The sequence below is a fragment of the Gavia stellata genome, chromosome 14 (assembly GCF_030936135.1).
Source record: "Gavia stellata isolate bGavSte3 chromosome 14, bGavSte3.hap2, whole genome shotgun sequence".
NCBI lineage: Eukaryota > Metazoa > Chordata > Aves > Gaviiformes > Gaviidae > Gavia > Gavia stellata.
In genome coordinates this window covers 6,623,126-6,651,075 of record NC_082607.1, presented here as the reverse complement: position 1 = coordinate 6,651,075, position 27,950 = coordinate 6,623,126, and the positions used below count along the sequence as shown (strand labels likewise).

The following is a 27,950-nucleotide window of genomic DNA, read 5'->3' as shown; positions in this document are numbered from 1 at the left end:
TCAATATACTTGACAGAGATAAGCATCAGATTCACCTGGATGTCATACAATTAGGCTATGGCCTCGTGTTTAAACCTAAGCATGCTTCCTTTCCTATTACCTCAAAACCATGTCCCACAAAATTCTACTTCAAAAAAATTAAGGATCTGTAAAACATTCTTGTTCATTTGATTGACTGTTTAATGCTGGTAAAGATCAAAGACATGAACTAAATAATTTTTTTTAACCTATTTTCATTAGGTAGACTATTTACCAAATGCTGTCATCAATAATTTCACAGTATTTGTCAGAAATGTGTATTTAGTTACACATTAATAAACTTACTGCAAAGCATTCCTTTTTCCATCAATGCAGAAATACAAGTACCTACTACTAAAACTGCCTTTTTTTTTTTTAGCTATGTAACCAAAATCTGTTCGCATGCTTGATCATTTCTTCTTCCTCATCCATGTCCCTTTATGGTCTAGAGCTAACACATCAACTCATTTTACCCTCAGCTTCTAAGAAGGAGAGTTTGGCTCTACTAGCACTGCAGCCCCCCATATAAATACGCTTAAGTATCTTAACTTTCATTAAATGTATTGAATAACTGAAAATGAAGCTGAAGCATTCAGTGATCACACACTCAAAGCCTTGTCAGTACTTTAGGAAACAGAGTTTCATAATGTATTCATGATGATGTGGGTTTAAATAAAAATAGGGTAAATAAAAATGGTTTACACAAACATAAAAAGAAGTAGAAATCTAAGGCTGACATTAAGGAGGCTGAAACTATCACTCACTGTCACAATGCCCTGAATTCTGCTAAGCATGGTGTTTGACAACCGTACGTTTACAAGAGCTTACTCTCTGAAAGACACACTGAGTATTGAGAATATTTTTACCTAGAGTGTTTTCCTCAAGGAAGTTCCAACAGTATATAGTCTACCATGTACTCAAACTGATTAATCCAATTAATTTCAGTAAGTATTACAACATAAGTTTGAAAAGCAGCAAGAAAAGAGGACTTGAGAAGCATGACTGAAAAAAGCACTTTACTATATGCTCAGTGATGCTATACACATTTAGCTTTCACCACTTTGATACTTAGAACAAAGCAGTTTCTACATGTGCATTTGTTTAAAGTACAAGTTTTGCTAAGCACGAAAGAAAGCAAGTTTCACTTTGTAACATTTTTCCAATCAGCAGTATTGAAAACTGTTAAACTGGTAAATTAGTTAATAACTCAGAAGATTAGACTAAAAATAAACCAGAATAAACTGAACATGAAATAGATGATACAGCCCATTTACCCCAATACATTTCTAGGAATATCTTTAGAAACACAGAAACAATCTCTTCCAGGTTATCAGCTAAACCTGCCTGCTATTAGAAGGAACTCTGCCACACCATTCCCTTCAGAAATGGACCAAAGCCTCAGTTTTTTGAAGTTTATAGGCAGCTGAGTTTCTAGACAGTTGCGTTCATGATGAATTCACATACGTTTATTCCGGTGTTAACACTGCCTTTTCTTTATGCAGCTTCATTTTTCTCCCCAATGCTTACACACATCACTCTTCTCCCCATACAGTTATAATGTAGTCATATCCCCTCTCAGCTATTTATATCACTAATCTAATCAAGCCAATCTTTTCTAGCTTCCTTCTGTAGACTGTTTCTCCATCCCTCAATCATCTTAAGTAGTTTTTAAGTTAAGCTTCTCCATTTTAAATTCATTTTTGAGAAATGTATGAGTATTTCAGATAAGGTCTTATAAGTGCATTATTCAAAAGCATAATAATTATCCTCTCTACGGGAACTACTTGACCTGGTACACCTTGCAAACACATCTGCCTTTCCCATGGTGTACTGGCTCTGGCTGGGATGAAGTTAATTTTCTTCATAGCAGCCCATATGGTGCTGTTTTGACTTGTGACCAAAACAGTGCTGATAACACACTGATCTTTCAGCTACGATGGAACAGCGCGCCTGTGCAGCTTGAAGGCTTTCTCCGTTTCTCATTCTGCAGGCAGGCCAGGGCTGGGCAGTCTGCGCCCCCCCACCCTGACAAATAGGCCAGGGCAAGGGCTTGGGACTGGGCAAGGGCTTGGGACTGGGCAAGGGCTTCGCTGCTCCCCATACAGCTACACCACAGCAGCAGCTATACTCGCCCTGTTGACCACAGACTCCCTATTACTCCTCCTCAATCATTTCCAGCTGATAAGCAACCATTACTACATTAGCTTCCAGCATTTCACAATTAACACGTATAATCATGACCTTGTACTTCAGCATAACATATTCATCCTATTTCTATTAATCCAGGTCTCAAGATATCTCTGCATTTGTTGCAGAGATAACTATATCAATATGAAACTATTCTGCATTTGAGGTATTCAAGGTGGAGTTTTTTCTCCCTGTTGACTTTTTATTTTACTAATCCTGCAGGCTTCTCAATGAAATGATCTGATATCCCTGATCAATAAACATAAACCTAAGACTTTGTATTTCCAAATACTACATATCATGTGCATAAGCTTTTTCTAAGACAACATACTTAGCAGCCAAAGCTAGTATTTTTAGTAATTGTAAATGGGGTTAAACCGTGACAATATGTTAGAAATGCTTTGTATTTTATCTTAGGGCCCGTACTCAAAACCAATCGATTTCACACTGGCACAACCTGAAGCAAGACGCCATGGTGAAACACATCAAATGAAGTCAGCCTGGAAACAGTTTCCCATCAAATGGGAACTTCCAAAACCATTATGCCATAGCAACCCAAAAAATAAAAAAGTAAAATAAAATAAAAAAAATCAAGTATTATCCCAAATGAAATATGAATGAGAATTTTGGATACCGCATCTATGTTTTCAAGCACATTAGGTTAGGTGGTCCAAGTCTCAGAATATGACACTAGGAGAAAATATAACTGTATGTACTGCTGTGAGTCCAATAATTTGAGGTCTATCAGAAAACAGCAGCCCTTCAGTTAGAGCCTCAAGAAAACAAAACTCCAGAAATGTAAGATGGCCTTGATGATACAAGAAAAACTGCAGTCAAAGGACAATTAAATTTAATTTAAATAACTTCAATTCCATTTTCACTGTATGTTTTTCAACATAGTAATTCTGTTAACAAACATTCATGTTAAATTTGAAGAAGTTATGAATTACATAACTAACTGTGAAAAGACCAGGCAACTCAGTTTAGCCCCATGTCCCTGGAATAACCATTTTCCAGGTCCAAGAAAGGAAGAAGAAATTGATTTAGAAAGCCCTGAAGGGACAGGGGTGCAAGCAAGAGACAGGGGAGGACAAAAGGATAAGTAGAGGCCAAGTATGTTAGCTAGAATCAATCTGTGTATGACATTAAAATAAACCAATTCAACACCAGTATCATTGGTGTGCTACACCTGTATGCCATTTTAAGTTTCCATGTTTCTCTGTTGCACTCTGTCATGCCTCAGAGATCATGAGGGACAGTGTACACGCTCGCTCTGCTGCTACTGTGAGGAAATCGGAGAGGGATGCAAAGAAGCTGTATTCCATACTTCTCTCCAGCTGAGAGATTTTGGGCTCAAAATAAGACCAAACTAGCTTGAAAGCAGGTTTGATTTACAGATGTTTTTTGGGTTGTAGCAGTGTCCTCAAACATTCAGGTAGTTTCATCTATCACTAGTGACAAGCAGAGTTGTTTCCACAAGATGACTGATGAATCTTCATTATCCCCTAGCCTTAATCTGGTAAATGCTTGCCTTCAAAACTGAGAAACTAGAATTATCAGAGATTTCCTTTTGAAAGAGAAACTTCACAAAGCTAGAGATTCAGAAGTACTTTTGTTAACAGTGTCTTTTAGAGACAGTTCTACTGCTATAATCTACCATATTAAAAAGTAGAAGTGAAATAAACAAACCGGTACACACACTGATACATTTGTAGCTGATATCCAGAAAACTCCACACTATTCTAAACTTAGAATTCTTATGCCTTTACAGCATTTTTATGTGGAAAACAATCTATGAACAAAACCAGAGACATTTTCACATACCTGAATCAAGGATTCACTCAGTTTCTCTTCATCAACCTCTAAAATTATATTTTTTATTTCTTCATAAGGCAAACGGAAAGAACCCAAAAATATTGCTGAAAATCAGTAATAAAGAATTAGAATCATAAAGGTCAAAAAGATTGATATAAAGCAAACAATTTCTAGCAACTTAAAAATCGTATCTTGATCCAAATTAAGATGATTCACAAAGAAAAAGTTTTATATAGAAAACAAACAGTAGATGAGCCACACTATTGCAGTTCCACTTATTAATTTTACTTCTAAGAAATGAAACTATGACAACAGTTTTAACTGTTTAATCAGCCTCAGTTGCTTCCTAGCAGCGTTACTTATCTCTAGCAATGAAGTCCTACTTTTATGAATGGCAACATACCTGCATTAAATAGACTTATTCAGCCACTAGAAGACTTCAATTATTATTTTTTGCTTTCATAACCATGTATGAATAGCTATACTGCAATTGCAATTGGTTGAGTGACATTTACATGACATTCTACAAAAAATGCCATGTCAAAAGGATAATGAAGAGCTGGGCAAACACGAAAAACCAATACCCTACCACTTTTTAGGGTAACTAAACTTACAGAAGAGACAATGTATATTGTATACCCTTCAAAGACAGGGGTTCTCAAAGCAATTTGATCTCGAGGTGTTGTAACATCTCAACAAAGCCCCATTCAATAAACTACGAAGTATCCTAAAACAAATGGAGTAGCATACCCTGTTAATAAAGTGCTGTATATTCAACCTAAATACTATGGCTGATCTTTCTGCACCCATATTTTCAAAACTCAAAGTTTTTTTATCACTTGTGTCATAGTGCACTTCCTGCTTAAGAAAATGTGCTCGCGGATGTGGTAATAAAAAACGCACAGATCTGGTTTTAAACACTTCATTTGCCACAGGCATAGATGGACTACTGACATCTTAAGGTATTTTTAATTCAAATAAAAGAATCTACTACTCTCTACAATTTATGCAATTTATAGTAGTAGTATTTGCACCTAACTTATTTCATAATATTTTCCTCTTTAGAAGTCTAACCCCCATCAAGCTCTTTCTCCGTTGCTCTAACTAGAACGAACCGTTAGGAATGGCCTCTCAACCCCAACACACATAACATACCAACACTGTGCCTTCCCTCATACTTCCCGTCTAAAGCAATTTATAAAAGAACCAACTTTTTGTTACAAAAATATAATTCATTAACATTTAAGTCTACATCATTTTTCAACGTTACTTTAAGTTTTCCCAGTTGTACAGTGAATTCAAATCACAGATACGTAAAACACTTTTGAACTTAAGACTCATGTTCACATTTAGCCAGATTTTAGAAAAAGAATATTGCACATGTAAACAAAAACGAAATAGAAGATTTAACAGGCATGTGTAGATGTTAATTAGCTATTCACCTAATGCATTTGACATCACTTACATAAGTTTTGTGCGCTTTTTCCATCCAAAACTCTTAGTTCTTTAATCCTTTTCTTAGACTGAGCTGTTTTCTTTTCTTCTGATTCTTCTACTGCCTTTTTAGCTGTAAAGAATGTATTTATTAAATTCTGATTCATTATTACAACTGTTAAATCTAACAGACCAATAGTAACCCAGCTAGAAAGCCATAATAATGCATCTATTAGAATCAGTTCAAGGCAAAATTCATCCACTGCCTCAATGTACTCTACAATATCCAAAGAAACAAAGCAAATTTACAAAATTAAGAGGAACATAAGATGAAAATGTTAATATGACAATGACCAATTTTCCCAAGCACTATCAAGTTATATTTATGTATTTTAACCCACAAAATTTGTCATCTTCAGCTCCAGTTTATTCCAAGCACCTTTAAAAAGACAGTGATTTGGTGTTACCTCAAAGCACGTGAGTGCCCTCTATTGAAATATTAATAACTAAAATACCATTTCAGGTTCTTCATCCAAAACCAATAAGATAAATCATTTGAGATTTATCACACTACATAAAGGTAGGTTTTTACCAATTAATTTATGTTGTCACTGGTAAAGAGCAAAACTAAATAAGAAAGCACCACATATTTTAAATTTATTTTTTTTAATTAGCAAGGAACACTAGCCTTATATTCAGTACTTAAAATCATATAGAAAATAACATAGTATTGAAATATTTAAAATACATGCTGATTTTTTGCATAATTTAACATACTTAATTTTTATGGAATTTTCTTAAGTATTAATTAAGTAAACCCATTAACAAGGATTTATTTCCTTTTAAATATCACATAACATATTTGGCACTGAAGTACTAGAAACTTAGTATGCTTAACATTAATTAATGAATATTTTAAGTCATTCATAAGTAACTGAAAAAACTCGAAAGTCAAACTAAGTTGAAGTTTTAAGCAGACTAAATATGTCTTTCTTCTCCAAGCATTGTTTCTTGGTGTACTAATTTCATCAGCATGGGTTTTATTACAGGTATCTCCTAAGAAAAGGTGTTAATTTTTAGTGTGAAGAATAACACCAAAGCCTCAGTTTCAACCTCTTAAAAAACAGAACAAAGAAAACAGTTCTTTTTCTCTTTATACACATTACCACTAGGAAAACATCTGGCATAAAATAATTCTACTGGGTATATACCACTTGAATAATTAGTTTACCTTGGGCATTTTCATACCAGCGTTAACTAAGCTAGTACAAGCTAGTTCTCTCATCCCCAGCTACCTCTAAAAAGCCTAAAGCAGAAAAAGCTAAACAGAAAAGAGGAGTCAACAACAATGCAATACTTGCTCTCCCCCTGCCCCACCATTATTCTGCAAGCCTAACTACACAAGTAGGACCAGGTTGCTTTATATTTGAAAAAGGACAGAACTATACATCAACTTGATAATACACAGATAATACTCAAAATTCCCACCAGCACTGACCCTTTAACTATAATCAGCCACCGTTTAAAATCCTGAAGTGACACTCCATGAAATAATCACACCCTTATCACTAATTGTTCTCAATTAAACAAGGAAATAAAACCAGGTGCTCAACAAAACAAACAAAAAATACCCAAGAGTTAAAAATTAGTTGTCCCATGAGAAGGCAATAAACATTTTGAGTTCTGTTATATGCACAGAAGGTATTGAAAAGCCTACATTTGTTCCTGTTGAGACAGGTATGAGAAATGATTCAAGAAGATGAGTGACCTATTCCAAACTTCATCTGTTTAAGAATTAAACCCTCTGGATTTCCATGTATGACTGGGTCTTTAACATGTTGAACACCACACACCCTCACAATCAGCTGGCAGTGTACTGGTCACATTAGCTGTGAACACAAACCTGTTCTGCAAGCAGCTCAGACAATACACACACAAAGCCACTGTTAATCATCTCAGTCTTGCGACTCGCAAAACTGCAAAGGTAACAAAAATATGAAGTAGTAAAAGAAAACAGAAGGAACACAGATGTTTTTGTTACCAAATGTCACCCCACACAAGGTAAGTTTTTTCCTACAGTGGTAATTCCCATACACGTGATCAGACACAGCAAGTGAGAGGAACACCTTTGTGAGCAAGAGTTCAAGGGCAAAGGTGTTCCATGAGCCCAACTCAAAACACGTGTTAAGTTACTCAGCTACTACAGCATCAAAAAAAGGACAAGTGGTTTTGGGGGTTCAGGTTTTAAGGACTCAATATTTTATAGAAAGAGACACACAAAGGATGGGCTGAGTCAGAATTCACAACACTACCTCTGCCCATACAGGGCAAACAACCAGTTTTCATTATGACCCTTCCTCACCTGGTTCCAGATTTCACTCCTCTAGCAGCTGTGAAACTAGTAACCATGTTTAGAACATAAAAGACCAAACGTTCCAAAGATTTATAACAAACCATGGCTACTCTTACCTGCTTAAGCCTGAAGGGCTGTAACACCATCGCTTATAAATCATCCATTTTATAGATGAGCATTAGATTAAAACTTTTCCATTTGGAAAAGACCAGAGAAGATGTTATTTCCAAAGGTTCTTATATTTTCAACCATGAAACTTCACAGACTTCAAGTGAGCTTTATGCCAATTCACAAAAAACAGAGAAAAACCAGGTGCTTATCAGAAGGTACCAAAGTTGCAGTCCAGCACCAACACCAAATTTACCAACCTAAGTCTCACAGGCAGAGAGAGAGATTAAATTACTAGAATTTCTCCAACACAGTTTGACCCATGCTTGAGATTACATTAAGCATCAGAGAGCTATCAAAAGCCACGCCCTTCACTCTTCTGTTAGCAGCTCTCTCCCTCTGATCACATAGTCCATTTTAGGAGTGACTCGACTGTGACAGGACCATGAATTACAGAATTTTTTAAAATAATTAAATAAATAAAAACTACTTGATAGATTTCAGAATCAATATGCTATTGCTGACCAACCACCCAACCCTTTTCAGGTACTCCCTCCACAAGTGCCTGTTTTACCATGAGACATGCTTTTTGGTTTCATGCCACAGAACCAGAAGGAGAGATGAAAAAAGGATTTTATAGCAGTCAACATAGGGCAGCTCAAAAAAGCAAGATGAAAAATGAATCTGGAAGCTAAAGCATCTGTATTACTTCATACAGACCTTGGAGTTTAGTGCTGTGATCATTCATTATAGCACTTTGATAACGACACTGGCTTATATCTTCATTCAAAATCAGCTTGTTTTCAAACTGCAAGTCTTACAGACAGTACCTCGAGCTAGTGACAGTCATACCCAGGTTCCCCTAACAAAGATAGTCATATTTTAGGTGAAAAGGTGTAGCAGAGAGGAAATTTCCTTATGTTCTGACCACAACAACCGGTTAAGCAATAGGACACTGAAAGAAACAGGTTGGCTCTCCAAGTTTGAAGCTTTATTCCACAGGGTCCATCTCCTACCCAACTCCTTGCTGAGCTAGCCATCCACTTCTGACTACCCTGCTTGAGTTCAGCTGTCTTGTTTCAGAACACATGACCAGCTTTTTCCCACCTTAAATCAGGCTTGATCCAAATTCAGTCTTCCAATTTCATGGCTCACCTGTTTCACTTCCCAAAACATACTCACTAATCAAGTTTATGTCAGTGCTTCACTGCATTAACAGCCCTGGAACAATGGCAGAATCCTCCAATAAGCGGTTAAGCCTGTCCAGGTACTCTAGCAAGTCACTCTTCGCAAAAGTGACGAATAACTCCTTCACAAGTTCTTGGTAAAAGAGTCAAGAAGCGCAAGTATTTTGTCACCACAGGAAAGAAGCCTACGTACCAGCAGAGTAGAGTTCAGACTCAAAAGGGCTTATCAGGTTGTCCTCTTGTATTTCAGATCACCACGTCTGTGATAACTGACCATGCTAATGCACTTCTGTTGTGTTTATGCAAAGCATTTTTAAATCCCCTACCCTATGTCTCTGTTGTTATTCTTGAAAGTTAATCCCCTTTCACACAAATTTATGTAGATTAGCATTTGAACTTATCTGGAATACATATACACACAGACACACATACACACAGACACACATACATGCGTGGATTTTTTGTTTTGAAGAAATGGAGAAAATTATACTCTTGGATGTTTAAAACTATTTCCCCATTCAGTTGGGAAGAAGAAAAAAGCACACATTCTTTTAAAACCAATTAACAGTCATTGAAATGGCAAGATACCCACTAATGCATCATTATCTCACACTGGTTACACCTATAGTACGTTTTGGTTTGGTTTACTGTCTACCTCAAGCAGACAGGAGAGGGAAAAGGGAAAGAGCGCCAATACGATAAAGCAAAAAGGGAAAAGGAAGTTTTTAGCATACACAGATGTCTCTTTGAAGACCAGAAACTACAGATCTAAACACCAACATTACATAACCTACTTTTTTTTTGTTTAATTTAGATTAGAGTTCTATTTTGTTAGTAACAACGTATTTGTTTATCAGTGTTGGAGGAAAAAAGCTGATGCAACATGCTGCAAGGGATTGTTTTCTGTTCATCTTACATTATGCAACGCACATGCAGCTCAAATGTGTACCTTTAGTGATACCTTCAGCTGGGAACTAATTTAATCCCACAGAAAGTGCACTGCCTGAAACCCATGTAGAGTTTAAAGAAAAAATGGCAACACTAAACAAAATGTTATCTAAGTTTAAAATACATTAAACAAAACTAATGATAATCATGGCAAAGAACATACACAAACATGGTGAAATACTTCAGAGATGTAATTAAGAAAAACAATTCTACCACCAGTACTTTTGTACTTCTGTAGCAAAAAAAGTAAGCACACACAGCTCTTCAAAAATTACCATTCTACACCTGTTCATTAATTCAGCTACTAAATGGCATTGTAAGTCATTATGACTGATTTTTAGAAATAAATACAATTTTACTTAATGCTATTGGAGCTGTTAAAGCATTTTACTCCGAGCTGAAATGTCCAGTTCATATTAACCTCCCCCTTTCTTTTTCTAAATAAGCAGTGAATAATTTTAACAAAGAATTAACAGTAAAAACTGTCAGTCATGAACATGATCAGGATGAAAATTAAAGGGAGACAAAAGGAGTACACTGAATTACAGTGTGGAGAAAGCAGAGATTTAGATGAACTTTAGCCTATCTGAACTTGAGCCTTAATCTCCAATTCTGTACCCACAGTGAACAAATGCCCTTATATTGTCACAGGAAATGAATGAGTAATTTCATCTTATTTCTATCTGGCAAGTGGCTTACTGATTGCATTTACTAGTCTTTGGCAGCCAAATTTACAAAAGACATTAATTGCTTTATTATTCCCTTTACCTGAAAGAAGATCTATGGCTAATACAGGAGTACAGAAGGAAAAAAATCTAAGTGTACATACAGTTTCAAGGGATGTAAACTATACATATGCAGGAGTCTGGTTGAACAGCTGAAACTATTAATTACACTGAGTTCACTAAAAAAACCACACGTGATATGACTTGGTAGAAAAATAAAGTAAGGAGCTGGGAATGCCATTGAAAGATATTTTGTAGCACAAAAATTCAGTAAATTCTACTGCAACATAATAAAACTTCTTTAAACCTGGCTAAATAGATGATATTGGGAAGGTACTGATAGTTTTCTATTTCTGCGTTACTTCTAGAGGCACCCAAGAACAGGAATAGAAGTCAAAGAAAGGGGGGAGGGAGGAAAGTCAAACATAATGTAGCCTCAAATTTGCACTTGTTCTCTTCCCTCACCAATAAACCAAGTCTTTCATTTGTTTAACCGCATACTTTCTACACTCAAATGAAGCAGTGCAGCAGTTCACACAAGTTAGCCCTAGTTAGCATAGCTGTTAGCATCGGCCTGTGACCTTTCACCAACCACTTGTTTCAGTAAAGTAGGCAAATAGGACCAACCTCTTGTTCCAGAGAGCAGAATGAACTCTGGCAAGTTTTGCATGCTCAAGGAAACAGATAGCCAAACTGTGCAAATAACCTGTTGATCATCAAGAAGTGCAAACATGTCCAGAAGCATCCTAAACGAGCAGAGCCCTGTCAATAGCAACAAGTCAGAAAACAATGGTGCAAGCTAAATGGGCCAGTGACCAAGGAGGTATTCTCTATCCAGTCCTATAACCAACGAAACTAGAAAATATTCAATGGATCCCAGAGGAGAGACTCTGGGAGATGCCATGGTCCTGCACCTGGACTATGCATTGCACAGCAGAAGCCGCAACGTCTCTCCTGGACTGCCACATCATCTCTCCTGCAGAACATGGAAGTCATGCAATTCGTGAACTGCATAAACTGAGATTAAAGTGGTTTGGTATCCAAATTCCTTTATAGTCTCCACACTGTCATTTGGGCTTGAACTTGGACAAATAGCCAACCATTTCCCCAAATACCTAGAGACAAATGCAAGAGCAGTAACAGATACTAGCCATACCACCTTGTCAATTAAGTCAGCAGCTGTGTGATCTCCTGTTTATTCCCAATGACACCTGGCATTTTGCAGTTCACCTACAATCACTCAGTTATCAATTCCTGAAGTAAAATTAATTAAGCACTCCTGCTGTCACTCTGTCCTTTCCACAATCAGAAGAGCTAAATACCTGGTACAGCATTTAAAAAAAACATAAAGAAAACAATTTTATTACAAAGAAAACAAGCAATTGATCTGAAAGTGAATCTTAGTTTGATCTCTCAAGATAAAATAAATAAAACTGACAGGGTAAAAAAACATGGCACCTCTTGCAATCTGATATGTTTTTTGCCTAATTAATGTAATCAAGCTGAAGGAAGTGAAATCAACCCAACAGATTATACTCTATGGAAGAAAAAAAAAAAATCATTACTTAGCTTTACAAATTAGTTTTGTCAAAAAATAGCAGGGGATCTATATTCCTTTTATTTGGTCTTATAATACAATGGATTGTTATTATATTTGGTCACCATATTTAATGAAATATTTCTTGTTCTATTAAAATTGCCCTAAAATGGTTTTAGCTAGTCTAAGTTTCAAATGCCATTTGAAAATCTGCATCAGGAACTCATGCAGTAAATGTGTACGGTTTAAATGTACTTGATTAATCGCTCCATATTGCGGTTGCTTTCCGCTTTCTATCAACAGCTTGAAATCAAGTAGATGTCTGGGCCACAAATACTTTCTTCAAAAAAAAAAAAAAACCCACACACAACTGATTTTGTCCCCTTTTATTTATCCTGCTAAAGACCAGTGCAAAAGATGTTGCCTTTGCCAAAAGATATTAAGCAAATATTAACAATTCATCACATACAAACGGTGACAGAAATGCATGCAAGTACTCCTTCTGAACATTAGAAATCAAACAACAACAGGCAAAAAAATGATTAACCTGAAAATATCCTCAATGGACCTACTTAACTGTGTTGTACTATGAGCTGTAAGAAGCAGGAATAAAAGCTAAGTAGCCTTTTCCATGAACTCTTCTCTCACATTCCCTCCATGAATATTTATAGAGAAGAAAGCGTCAGGATTGTCCACCCCATTTCTCTGTTTGCCACTGCTTCAACATCCGCTATGCTTAACGTGAACTTGTTGGCTTTTGCTCCAAAGAGATGCTTCTCCTTGGTGGGTTTTGCTGAGCGCTGAGACATTACATGTCTTTGCTGCCTATATATTAGTGCTTGCCTAATGACTAAAAAGATCAGTCAATACATTTTAGAAGTAATATAGCAAGTTTTAATGTGGGTCAGAGAAGACATTTGCCTATAAAAATAAAATGCTGCCTTTAATAGTATTTCTAATTTAGATAGTCGCATGTCCCAGTTATATTTTTGCCTCTGATATCACGTCATCATCACCTCAGAACTGTGAGATACGATAGAACCTGGAAAATAATTATGGCTAACTGGTACGTCTGTTATCCATAAAACTTACAAAAGTAAAAGCAAAGCACCAAGACTCAGCCAAAAAAAAATTTGAAGTTAAACAAAATGTCAAAAAACTGCTATCAAAATTTTATCAAGATTTCAATAAACTCATTTTCTGTCTAGGAAACAAAAATCTTCTAAATGAACAGGTGAGCTACTGTTCCTCTTGGTTAGGCTTATAAAAGGCATATCTTTCCCAATAAAGACACTTACAGGAATCACATTTTCCAAAGGAATTTTAGAAATAATAAAGCTAAAAAAAACCCCCAAGATCCAAAAATCCCTTTAAACAGTCAAGTTAAATAGATTTTGGTGTTTAATGGAACAGACTAAGATTTTACTAAAAATTAAGTGCTAAATTTATTTCTCTTCCTCTTTCATGTGATATTTGACATGTAAAGCTCCTAGGTAAATATTTAAACACTAAGTAAAATACACATTTCCAAATGCATATTCCAGCATCCCCTGCCTTTTTAAAGTATTTCTCTACCATCAAGGTTTTAAACAAACACACGCGAAAATTTGTTTCACATCTATATATCTAAATCCCAAACCCCTCAGTCTGTTTACCTTCTTCAAGTTCTACTGTACTTTTTTTAAGTGTCATGTGGTACATCCTGGTTATACACTCTGACCTACACGGTGAAATACACAATGTTACTTTTCCATTGAATTGGTACTTAAGAAATTTGATTTAATGTTTAGTATAAAGAATTCTATTCTCCTACTAATTTAGAGTGTAAAAAAAGTATTGGTAATTAGCTAGTATTTATTTTATTAAGCCAGCAGAACTCAAAGGGATGCTCTCATAGGCATGACGTCCAAAGCATAACTTCACAGGGGAAAAGGATCATAATAAAAATAATTGGGAAATTATCTGTCTTAATAGATTGCATTAATTTCTATAACCAGCAAGCAGTGCCCTGTGAGGCTGACTGGAAATCACAGCTTTGATAGTTGATCATACAAACAGCATCTTTTATCCTTATTTGTAAAGCGTTGAGAAATTAGTCTTCCATAAACAAGTGTTTGATATTGTGGCCTTGCGGTGGATGGTATCAAATCTAATTAGTTGCACATATCTGTAAGAAGCCTATCTTTCAACCTAATTGTACGTGGGCACAAATATTTTTGTTACATGCCAGTGAGAAGAATACAGGTTATTATAACCTTTAGATTAGAATTACTTACAGTTTTAGCCAGACACATTAGAGGACAGTCACTTGTTTGGAACAGCACCTGCTACGTCACACATTGTCACAGGGAGACGTACTGCATCTTTCCACACTACAATCATTCTGACTAATGATCATTCTAACTAACGTCATCCCAATAGAGTTTCAGTATACTGTGACAGTGAAACGGTTTTGGCATACTAATGTAACTCTGAAAAACAAACAGCAGTTGAGACATTTGATGATTTCATACTAAGACAAGCAAAACTGTGAGGTTCCCCCCTCAATAATTGGGTTAGATCAATTGACACTTATTAGATACTGGCCATCACTGAATGATGTATTTTGAATGATGTATGAATGATGTATGTTTCTCTTTTGTGTATCATGTACAGCTTTGGTCCTCCCCTCTGATATGACAGTGGTCTTGGAAAGCACAGAGAAAGTAAATAAAAATTAGGTCTTAATGAAGCTTGCAATAGCAAAATTAGAGGCAAAAAACCAGGAAGACCGACCAGCAAGCAGCAGGATCGAAACACTGGAAAACTACACATTTGTTTGAAATACAGAGATCAATGCCATAGGTTGAGTGCTGAAAAATCACTGAAGAAAAAACTCATTGAAGACTTAACTATGTATAAAGATGTGACCTCTGGCTCAGAAAAAAAAAAAAAATGTCAACTGTTGGAAGCTGGGAAGTATCACTATCTAGTTTATTCTGTCTATGTACAAAAAGAGACAGACATTTAATATATATATTAATTAACATATATTTACTCTTTTGCCTAAGCATCTTCTCTGAGTCACCTGCTGAAGACAAAAGACTGGGCTCAAGCACCCTGAAGACAACCCTGTACGGTTGTATATTTTACTACCACCTTCTAACAGATCTACCTTGAGAAAACTTTCTTAAGGTCCAAGTATCTCAAAAGGTCTTGAAAACACCCAGGTGCTCACTGAATACATGTGCAATGATTATCTGCTTTCAAGAGGTAGAAGAGAAATTACTTCCACATTACAGGATTAGTCTTAGGGGACCTAACAGAGTACTAAATTAAGCCACTTGCTCTGTAGCAAACTAAAAATAGTCCTGAAACACACAGCTACCACTCTCTCACCTTTACCAACATAGACAGGTTTTACTATTCACCTCAGCACATTTTAAGCATATATGCATACAGAAAGCACGGTATATTCTAAATTTTGCAGATGTAATCTATGCTCTGAGCCTTTATATTACCAACATAAGCAAAATTGGGCTAAAATGATTCATTAAGAAGGCAACATCTCAGAGCTAATGATCCAAATGCCTTAAATGCAAGAACAAAAAATATCAAAAGGAAAACCTCGAAACTTAGTCCATGCATACTACCGTCCAGAACACAGAACTTACAGATAGTTCCACACTGACTTATAAAAATCAGCCTGTTTACCATGTGGACTTTTTGCTTTTGGAAAGCCTTTAAGCCATAAATTCCATATTCACTTGCTTTTTCACATTGGGAAATTTTTCTGTAGTAGTATTCTAAAATAATTATATTCCAACCTTTCAGAACAGAAAAAGGGATCTGAAAGAATGAAGTTTCAGAAAAGTTTCAGTTTCCCACAACTGCACAAGACACACAGCACTTACAGAATATATAAAACTGTAATTTCAACTTTACATCCTTGAGAGATCATTAACAAGTAATTCAATAACTCAACAAGATTATCAGCTTTTTATCTGTGTTAATGCCTATGTACCTAGTATTTTCAATTTCTCAGTGAATTCAGAAACTTAATAGCATGATTGTTAACTTTTAATCCTTTAGATAGCTTTTTAATGTATCTTTCTGCAAAGAACCTTTGTTCATTTAGATAACAGATCTATCCTTACTCTATGTGTATATGGCAGAAATTGCTGCAATGGCAGATATTCTGTTCAAACCATCTCCTAACAGCACTGCAGTTGAAACAACTCTCAATCAAATAAAGGTTGCAATCTCAAAAGATGATGAGGAATTATTTTTTTTTTGGTCAGCAAAAAAGGAAGAAAATCAGTTTTGGACATAAAACCAACAGGCATGGGGAGGGGAGCATTTTATGTGAATACATCATTGCAGACCAGCACAATACATAACTGGAACTAGGCTACGAATCAGACCACATTTTGTCAGTTTACGCTTTTACAGGAAAAACCCACATTGTATTTCATATAAGAGAAGTATTTCATAAAAGAGAAATTTGAGAGAAAGTACATTTAGGAAGTTATGTAGTATGTACTAGCTATGGTTCTGCTGAAAAGATGGAGGGAACATCTCTTTAATACAGACTTAATTATTTCACAAGTAAGGCCATAAATTTTGCTTATAACTACATCTTTGTTTACGGTGGGTTTTTAAACAAATTTATTTAAACAAATATGCAGTTACTCCCGGAACTCTGCTGGAAGCTTGCAGGATATTAAAATATAGGTGCATAGTCTATTTAATAGTCAGTACAAACTTCCCTAGTAAGTAGCTGATCTGTTTTCCATCTTCTCTTCCAGACTACTTTTTTTTTTTCCCCTCCCACCTTCACTTGGGTCACAAATTCACAGCCAACGGCGTGACTTGACTTCAGCTGAAGAACCTGCATTACAACACTCAGTAACCAGATATGGAGCTTCCTTGATCAATATTGAGAAAGTTTCCAGAAACACAGCTACAAAGAACACATCAGAAGGCAAAAGACGTCGTTTTAAAACCATCCTGCACAGAATTATACAACACAGACCTAGAAGTGACAAGTGATTGACCTCCAACTCACTATGAGTGTATTCTATGTATATATATAGATACAAATTCTTACACATGGAAGATAAGACACACTTTAGGAAAATTTCCACAACAGATCATCTTAACAGTTCATTTACAACAAGTTACTGTAAAATCCATGGAATGGGCTATTTCAGCATGTTCTGAGTAACTAGCTTCAAATTAAATACATTTTTCTAGTACCCAACTTTAATTCCCTTGTAAAAAATGAAGTTGCAAACAAATACTTGAAGAAGAGTATCTTTTGAGGGTTATTTTTACTGCTTTGACATTAGAGAAAGCATTCTTTTCAGTCTAACCTTTTTACCTGTCCATACAGAATGCATTTTATTCCAGAAATACAGATTTTTATTTGTTTAAAAACAAACAAAACCCACTTCTTTCAGTTCACAGATTCTTTTTTCAGTTCAACTTCTGAATTTCTTTTTTGTCGAATTCATAGAAAAAATATTTTCTGTAAGAGCATTATAGATCAAGACTACTTCATGAATGTATTCATATTTCATGCTAATTAGTCTTGGTACACAATCCCTTTCTCTAGTGTGCCTAGTACATGTGTCTCTGTCCTCAAATGCTCGTTAAATGTGCTATAGTTTATTTGAGCACTGCATCACTGGGACCAAAATAGACATTTCTGAATACAAAACTGGCTTTCTTCCTCTGCTGCATTTTATAAAGCTGCTACAAACTAAAGCTCTATTTCCCATAGAAAAACAAGGCATAGAATAGGTACAGAAGGTACTAACAGAGTTACCACACAGCAGGCTGGAATTCCAAACTTGTTAAATATATGTATGTGGGTAACATACACTTGTCCATGTATGACACGTAGTGATCCTTACTCTTTTCTAATGGAGACCTCTGAGACACCAAATGTTGGAAAAAAACAAAGCATGCCTTTGAGAGTTTACCTCCCCTTGACTTTTCTTTATAGGCAGAATTGACTCCTCCACCTTTCCTCTTCAAGATTTTCATTTTTAAATTCTGGGAACTTGGGTCTAACAAATTAATACATGAATTCTCCATGTTACCACCTAAAGTTTACAACACTATAACTAAGACAGCTCAGTCACAACATCATTAAAAACACACACGAGAGACCTTTTAAGACAATACACCACTCTTCTCACTGCAATATTTTTTCCTTCCGAGCCTTTAACACAAAACACTACTCTACAAGTTCCCCACAACCCCAACACAAACCACACTTTCTGAATATCAGTTATTCGCATTTCCAAAATCAGATTTTTACGAATTAAATAACACAGAAGAGGTTCATTAATTTATTACATTTTTAGAATAACCAAGCAGTTCCCAAAGTTTACTGACGGTATACCAACAAACACCGAAAATTACTCAAGCAGTAAAACTATCATACATTATTTAAGCAGAAAGACTATCATACCTCAGAAAAAAAAAAGCCTTTCCTAAATTCTACTGCTGAAGCTGAGTAGCAGGGTTTTATTAATATTCTTCAGAAACACTTTGACTTCCACAGATTTCTTAACCAAATGATAGCCTTACAGCAAGCATATACACACATGTGACATCCTCTACAATCTCAGTTTCATGCTTAGCACTAAAAAAAGGTAGATAATCAGCATGTATCCGTAGAAGTAATACAGTCATGTAGCAACAGCAGGGTTTCTTATTTTGTATCCTTGCTCCTCAAGTCTCCAGTGGGGAAGACTAACCCGTCCTAGTAACATTTCCAAAGGGTTAAGCAGTGCTAATTAAACGAAAACTGAAGGAACCACCTCCACATTAGAGCATTTGACCTGGATTCAGAATAGATATAATGTTGATTTTGAAAACTAACTCAGTTTCTATAGGAGTTGTGCAGAATACATTACGATATACCTCAAAGCAATCAATTAATAAAGCTAGCAACTTTCAAATACACCAGACCTCAAACTATTTATCATCTGTCTCTTAATCTGAATATAATTTAATTCACATACAGACTACTTGTATTTGCTCTTCTAAAGCTGCAATTATTACAGGACTTTATGTAATGCTAACCAAGATAATATCCAAACTACTCGATCTGACCCCTTCCGATACAACACCAATGCTCTGAAAAAACACTAACTATTGCATATGTAAAGAAAGCAAGCTCCAGGAATCACAAATAGGAGACCTAGCAAAATTGTGGCTCTCTGACCTGTCCCTCATTAATTTTTTCCTTTATGAATATACCACAAAGCTTTTAATACCAGGTCCTAAAAGAGACATAATTAATGTGTACTGCAGCCCAAGATCTCCAGTAAAATTCCTGCATCTGGTCAACCCTATGGCATAATCATTCTGAAAGCATTATTCATATAAGATTTTACCAGAAAACAAGACAACACACAAAACAAAAATAACACAACTGAGATTGAACCTAACTTCTGAGAAAGTCTATGAAGATTTTTTTTATCTGGGATATTCTTCACTCACTGTCACACGATGAAAACAACGCTACAGTCCCAAACTGCGGGGAAAAAAAAGAATTCCAAACTTCCTGTACGTTTCAAAACAAAGTCTTTGCAAAGTATCAGTGTTTTCTCACATTAGTCCACCAGAGACAAAACTTGTGGTCACAACATTAGCATCAGCAAAATCATTTATGAAAAAAAAGCCTCCATCTGCTCTCAGTAAAATTTACAACAATGCCTATCTGTACATTTCATCATACAACATGGTGTCTTATCATGCAGAATTAATGTTAAATACAATCAGCACAGAACTGTCAGGCACTCCTAAGTAAAGCCAATAAAAGACTTGTTTTGATACAGTGTTTTTTAAACACAAAGTTGGGGGTGAATATTCAGTTTCTGATCTACTCCTAGCAAATAAGTAGTATAATTGCTAGTGGGTCATACCAACAGTACGTTTATTTTACTTTGTATGGTTTTTCAATATAAAATATGTATTCTTTCTGATTCATTGTTACCAATTATGTTCGACACAGAAAAAGAATCATTTAACTTATTAAAAGTAAGTGCACTAAAATGCTATTTGAACTAAAATATTAGTAACTAAAATTTACAAGCCTTGCCTCCTAATTGGAAGCTTTGTTTGTTTTGGCCCCTTCAGAAAGCTATTCTCATTTTAGTCCTTTTCTATTATGATGAATGAAATGGGTACCAATGCTCTTGAAATAAAAGACACACATGCCTTCAACAGGAGCAGGCGCTATCGAACAGCTACCATTTGCACAGTGGCTTCCTCATAGGAAAAATTTACACAGGAACGTACATACAAGTAATTCTTGGGAGGCCTCATTTGTGATTCTCCTGAACAATAGTCCAGCTGCAGCAAAACGACATGCATCATTCCTAAGGTCCATTTGGAAACCGTGCTTCTCTGTGAAACTATTGAAAGTTCATAAATAAAATATAACTATTAAGGAGTCAACTTCTGCAGTTAAGTCTTGGTACCTGATGCAAAACTGAGTACTAAGAACACATGGGCCTTTTTTGCCCCCCTTCTTTTTTTTCCTCTTGATACTTTGAACACAGTGAGACTGGGTATCATTATCTGGTACAAATTGCCCCTGACACTTCTGGGCAGAAAAGCCTTTATTTCATAGGTAATGTTATACAAATATTTTCTCCCTTATTCAAGAAATATATTCCTATACATTTACTGTGATCATTGTTTAAATAATTCTAAGATAATTTAAGAATTTAAAAATACATATATAAATACATGAAAATACAAATATACACACACATATATATAAATCTATGCTAAGTGTTAATAATTTCAGGCATCAGTTTATTTAAACAATGCAAAGCTTTTTCCATCCCTGAGTCTGACCGTTTATCTATTGAATAAACCCAGTTGAGAAGGAAAGGAAAAGACGAAAAATGGCAAACTAATAACTTACTCTTTCTTCTTTATGGTACTTGCATTTATTCTGTTGTTGAAAAAGAACAACAATTTCAAATATATTGAAAGATGAGAACAAGCCTACTTCAGTTCTGTGTGAAACTGAGATATGAAGACAGATTACATGCATGCAATCTAACTAAAGGCAACACCTGTAAGACACAGAAACATTTGGTTCCCCTACACTGCAAAGCAGTATCATCCTTTGGTTTGGATTCATACGCTTCTGAAAAGGAGAGGGCGAAGAGGAAAAGGAAACAAACATACACATGGCTGAATTAATCAGAAGACCAAGGGAGCCACCTGCAGTTTGCAATCCAGAAACAAATACATTATGAGTTTGTGGGTTTTTCTTTCTTTTTTTTTTTCACCAAAGCAATGCATGTAGCTGTGCTAGTACAACGTATCTGTGCTCAATACTAGAGATTCCTGTATTAAACTGAAGCTTGCTGTCTCACACCTACAAATACAGCTGTGTTACAGGAACTTTGGACAAAACTGAGTCCACTGAAAGCTTGTACAAGTTTAAGTTTGCTGATTAATTTTATCTGGGCTTCTTAGCATATCAAATTCCGATCCATTTTTTAAAAGTTTTCATTTTATTTATAAGTACTAAATGTAAATGAATGCAAACAGTTTTCCTGCAAGTACAATGGTGCACCAAACTCATTGTTTGGCTGCTACTTGTCTCTTTACTAAGAAAAAGCTGAAAAGTAATATTAGCAAAATTTTTTTTCTCCCCACTAAAAATGTTTCATTACATCAAGCAAAAGGGAAGGGCTGATGAAGACTGACATGTATTTCATATTGTCATTTGTCAGTCAAGAATAACAGTGAATATAAGCTTTGTAATATTGACAGAGGAACACTGCACAGAGGTAGAACCAACCCTGAAATATTACATCACTTCAATAGCAGAATAAAGACTTTAAAACTGCATTTAATGCATGCAAATCTAATTATTTCGATGACAACGTTGGAAGCTAAAACATTCATTCTGATCAAAGAAAGAACACTATCTGCTTCAGCAGACTAACTGGTCACAGAGGAAGTTAAAAATAGTAAATTCATGTCAGAAAGGCATACCTGATAACTAGGGGGGCAAGGAACAACAAGTCAACTGAACCAACAGTATCTACTGACTTACAGTGAAACTAGCCTATTTTACTTTCTTCCTCCCTCTCCTCATTATCTGGCAGAGATTTAAATAGAAAAAGACTAAGTTACTCTAGAAATTTTTAAAAATCCTGCAAAATGACACAGTATCCTTGAAGAACGGGTGGTTTTATAGAAGAAAAAACCCTACACGCTATTTTCTTCAGGAGATCAAAAATCAGCCTGCTTTATATCAGACGTACAACACAAAAGACATAGCTTTAAAATGCCCTTCCTGACTAGGTGATTTGGTAGCCAGTTCTACATTCCCTTCTTGCATAAAGGTACCTTGCACAATTGAAATTAGAAGGTACAATAAGGTTCAAAAGACACAACTATTGTGAACATTCAATGGCTCAACAAGTAGCAGCAAAAGGGCCTTAAAGAAAACCCACTGAAGGCTGCACAAGGGTATTCCACCTGTGAACATAACATGAACATCTCCTGCATGATGTTAACAAGTAAGCCTAGACTACTTACTCGCACATGGATATTACAGAATTAACATGTTAATAGTATCAACAAAATGTGTTCAAAACAGAAGGGTTGTTTTAATTAAAGCCTGATAAAAATATATTAAGGACATTGCATCTTCCTGGTTTAAATGCTCCAATTTGTTCAAAACACATGAAGAAATTAAATACAGACAGTTATGTCTTTCGTATTGCTGTACTATAGAACTTCCAGAAGAAGAAGAATTATCTCAAATACTGAAGTAGGTAAGTTGTTCAAATTTTCTGGCATGTTTTCTTAAGAATGGAAAATATAAATTTAAGGTATAATAAGGTGTTCTTGTGGATGCTGCAAGCAAGGGGGGGGTGGAAAAAGCTGAAGTGGGTGGGAATAGCAGCCCACCTACATTCTGGCCTTTAATTCACTACTCCAAGAAAGCTGCCATTTAGACCTCAAATGACATGTATCCACAGAAAGTAGGAGGCAATCAGAAGACTACCGCAGCTCAAGTTTTAGTAATTCACTTTAATTAGAATGTAGTTACCCAAGCACTTTAAGGCAGTGAAGAACAAAGTACAGAAATTTTACCAGAACTGAAGGAAGTCTTGAAAAGCTACCCCAATCAACAAATGCAAACAGAAGACCCCAGTCAATAATCTACTAGCTGAAAGAAAATTGTCAATATCTTTTAAATAGTATTTTACCAAGAGGCTAGAACAACCCCAAGCAGACTTAAAAGGAGAAAAAGTCTCCACTGTAAGATCATGCAACTTGTGGTGAAGAACTCAAGATGTTGATGACTTGTTGGAACACCTTTTGACCTTCACTCTTCAGGGGGACATAGGGTGGGCGAGCGTAACATCAGAAAAAAGGGGGAGCGGATGATAAGAAGTTTGAGTGCAAGTATCAATGTAACTGGAATAATAAGTGTTTGTTGTATATTGATTAGACATAACACTTTAATAAAGTACAAGTCTTGAGGTCTCCATTTAAGGGTTGTATACTTTTTGTTCATAAAAACATTGAGTGCAACACCTGCATACATCTATCATACCACTTACATACAGCAATAGCCCGTGTTCCACCTTCATCTATTTCTAAAGCCAGTCCCCTAGCTATTTCTGACAAATTTTAAAAGAACATTTACATTATAACATCTACAATAAACTCACTTAGATAAGCACTGTTATCTGCTTACAGTTCTGCACAAGTACAGTTTCCTGAACTGTTTATATTCTAACCTTCATAGCCTAAAAAAGAAACTATCATCTTCAAATAAGTATTATTAATAAATGTTGACAGAAGGGGAATGTTGGTATCATCCCTGTAGTTAGTCTTATTTAAACATCATCTTTTTCTTAACCTCATCATGTCATATGTTGTGTCTTCCTCAGAAGCAACCTTATCTCCCTGGACTGTTCTTCAGCTTTTTTCATACGTTTGTTACACTCATTCTTAATTTTTCCCAACAAACTTTTTTGCACTACCTTCTATTGCTCATTTCAACACTCTTTCCCCTCAACCAACAAAACAAGTTTAGATACCAAAATCCCGGCACTGACCCAAAACATGAACAAGTTAAAACTAAATTTTAGTTAATCCTACTAAAGTTTTACTGATTTTTCACATTTACTAGTATTTTAAAACTGAGCTACAGATGAGTCCTAGAAGTTGTTCACAGAGGGAGGTACCAAGCTAGGACTGGACAGTCACCTAAGTTTTCATACTGTAAGTACTAAAACAAGACCACATTAAAATAAGCTATTTAATATATTTTATATTATGTATATGTTATTACATTATACATCTAAAAACAAAAACCTGGATATTTTGTTCATGTTTTGTTCAATTGTAACTTGCATGCAAGTTTGCATTTTCTCTTGTCCTTTCTCACTCTAACTCCCATAATGTGGAAAATAAAACTCAGCCATTAAAACCTTACTTCAATTTTGAAAACCTATCAAAATGATTTTTGAATTGTATTTTAAAAGTCTAATCATAAAGAAGCAACAGAACCCTGATGGAGAAGTTTTCCCTTGAGGTAAGGTGGATGGATAATGAATTCTGTACTGGAACAATCCCAGTAGTTACAGACTATTATGTACTAATTACTACCTTTACAGATCTACTGTACACATAATTAATTTCTTCAGAGCACCACTATCATTCTTGACTGGCAAAATACACAACCTAAATTACAAGAGCCAGAAATTAACATGATCCTTTAGGGAGAAGGCATTAACTTGCTTTGTGGTGTTTTGCAATTAGACTATCAATCAAACAGTGAAAAGTGATTTGGATAGCAGCAGGCCTGATAACTTTGTAATAATGTGACAATCTTCCATGTATCTGAGGCCGCAAGCATACGATGTATCACAACCTATCTACAGAACTATAACATTTTAATCCTTTACTTTTACCCGCTAGACGACTCTTCACCATACAACTATATATGCATTTAATATTCACAAAATTAAACACCAGCATAGTGAGTTATTGAGATCCTATTCCACAAAGCGCCGCAGACATCACACTGCTGCCAATGGCATTCTTATCCCTTAAACCGCTAGCCAAAAAATGTAATTTGATGTCAGTTAAGGGACAAAAGCAAAATTTAGAAAAAGAACGTTGTAGCTGCACAACACAATATGACATGCTTAAATAATTTGAAAGGTTTGCTATTAAGTAGGTTCTTGCCAAGAAGACTAACATTTTAAACACTTCATTCTAGTTGGATTTTTTTGAAGACAATCTACAGAAATACAGACACACACATCCCCATCCCCGCCAAAAAGCAGTAGCCCAGGCTTCCAGAAATATATAACCAGACTGGATTAATATACTAAGCATAACTTCCTGTTCAACTTCATTACAATATTTCCCTCACTGGAAAATTACTATTATGCATTTAATCAAAAAAGCATAGTTTTGTTTTTTTTTTTTTACTTTAGAATTTTGATAGTGGGATCATCTAGAGACATCAACAAGAAGGCATTCTTAGTTGACCACGCACCTCATTATTTCATGGTGTATTGACAGCAACTAATGACTTAAGATCACATAATAGACTTACAAGGACAAGATGCATTTATCTGATCACTTGGATCTCCTCTCTTCAGTTATGAAGAAATACTGCAGGGTTCATACTATGTAATCCAGCTAAGGAGGATTGTTCATTGAGTTTATTTCACATTTTCTTTATACTCCACAAACTGGAAAGGATTTTTTTCTAATTAAGAAAGCATTTATGTGATCACATAAAGCTTAAAATTGATCACACAAGTTTTCAAAAGGTAAAAAACTCACTATGTAAAGGTTATCCTCCTTTTTAAAAAAACAACTTGCCCGAAAAGGCTGTTGCTTGCAGGTAAGGTTTAACTGTTTTAAAAATAAGAAGATAAGGTTGAGCTAACAATAGCTTAATAGGATTCCTTCCTCTTGCTATTTAAATATCAAAACACAAATCAATCCATGATAAGATTATTTTGCAAACCAAATACTACTGAGCCTGAAATTTTCAAGTCGTGACTCAAAAACTGTAAAAGGATGATGCATGTTTTCACCAGCAAAATCACTGCTTTCACTTTTAAGCAACACATGAGTCACAAAATAAAATTCTGGATGATATCAAATTCTCTCTTGGAATTAACCAGGTCAAAAGAAAACAAGTAACTGATTGGAAACTAGCACCATCTTTACTCTTTTCCTCTGTGCAGCTACACAAGGAAATAGGCATCTGTGTGTTTCATTGCCACCCGCAATGCACTAACTGTCCCACATCTTAATACCACCCAACTCATTAATGACCACCACAGTTGCCCATTCACGTACAAGTGCGCCTGATCTGGAATATCATTTACTTGCCTAAATGGTCTCTGAGACTATAATCTTTGCTTCCATCTCTGCATCTGGAAGCACAATTCCAAGCTCAAAACACTCATCTAAGATGTTTATTGAAAACTTGAAGCCCTGAAGTCCATTCGTCGGAGGCCTTTAAAAGATATCTGGATCATCCGTATTTCTCTCGAAGAAAAATGGAGAAAATCCTTCCAGACTGTACTGAGACAGTGATAATTAAATCTCAGTTAACTTAATTCAAACCCCACGATCTCAAAATGCTGTAAAGTCTGAAAAGGAATACTTTTTAATGTTTCCATTGCTCCCTGTACAACAGATGTTTTCATAACTGTGCTCACTAACTGATTTCACAGATCAAATACTGCAGTTTGCCTGTTAGCACTGAGTTGAACCTAACTAAATACATTCTACATATTCAAGGGGCATCAGTATTAAATATCTGATGTTACAGTAGCAAGTAAAGATTTAACTTTATGCATACCTTTTAAAAGAAAATTTGGATCTAAGTATATTTGAAGTAAAATTATTTTACCAGTCAGGGAACATTCCTTTTTGTTCCTGGTGCTCTGTGATTAAAACATTCTTCTGTTCTAAAAGCATCTAACTGATAAATGCAATAAATGCTTAACTAATGAAAACTGTGCTCCAGAAGTGTCTTAATATGACTTCCCCCCTGCTCCCCCCTCTACTTTAGGTCTCCAAAAGTACCACTTGCCTGCAGCTTTGGCTGCCTTCCCTGAAAACAGGTGGTACTCAGATAGCAAGGCAGCACATAGTTTAGTGACAACCAACATGAAGTTATTCTTGGAGTATCTTAAAACAAAACTATGTTAAATGAGTAAAAAAATCCCAATTTTTATTCTCACTGTGCCAGAGAATCATGAATAGAATTCATAGGTTTAATCAAATCTGAGTGCTGCAACTTATCTGGAATTACAAATTCTTAATAAGCGTGTATACTATAATTCGTTTTACTTCAGTTACTATTCCCACTGGCATTCCAAAATGCCATGAAATACAAGATAGTAAACACTAAGTCATCACAATTGCTTTTGGCAATTGTCAGTTTTCTTCCACTCATCCATTTATTTGTTTTACATGCTGACTGTGCTCTTGAGAGAATATAAAAAGCATTTCTATTTGTCTTACTATCATTCTCCTGTAATATATTAGGAGACCACAACAAGAAATGGGACTAAAAGCAGAAGAGAAATTTAATCCTAGATTATGCTTGAATT

At 35.5% G+C, this 27,950-nt stretch overlaps 1 protein-coding gene across 1 annotated transcript in view; it reads right to left on the bottom strand.

Annotated features, from left to right (window-relative positions):
• Nucleotides 1–27,950, bottom strand: part of DIAPH2 (diaphanous related formin 2) — a 244,795-nt gene that overhangs the window by 160,856 nt on the left and 55,989 nt on the right. The window contains exons 19-20 of the mRNA XM_059824601.1: nucleotides 5,486–5,587; nucleotides 4,030–4,124 (exon numbers count right to left, since the gene is read on the bottom strand). Coding sequence (XP_059680584.1) covers nucleotides 4,030–4,124; nucleotides 5,486–5,587 — 197 coding nt within the window. The remainder of the gene's footprint in view (nucleotides 1–4,029; nucleotides 4,125–5,485; nucleotides 5,588–27,950) is intronic.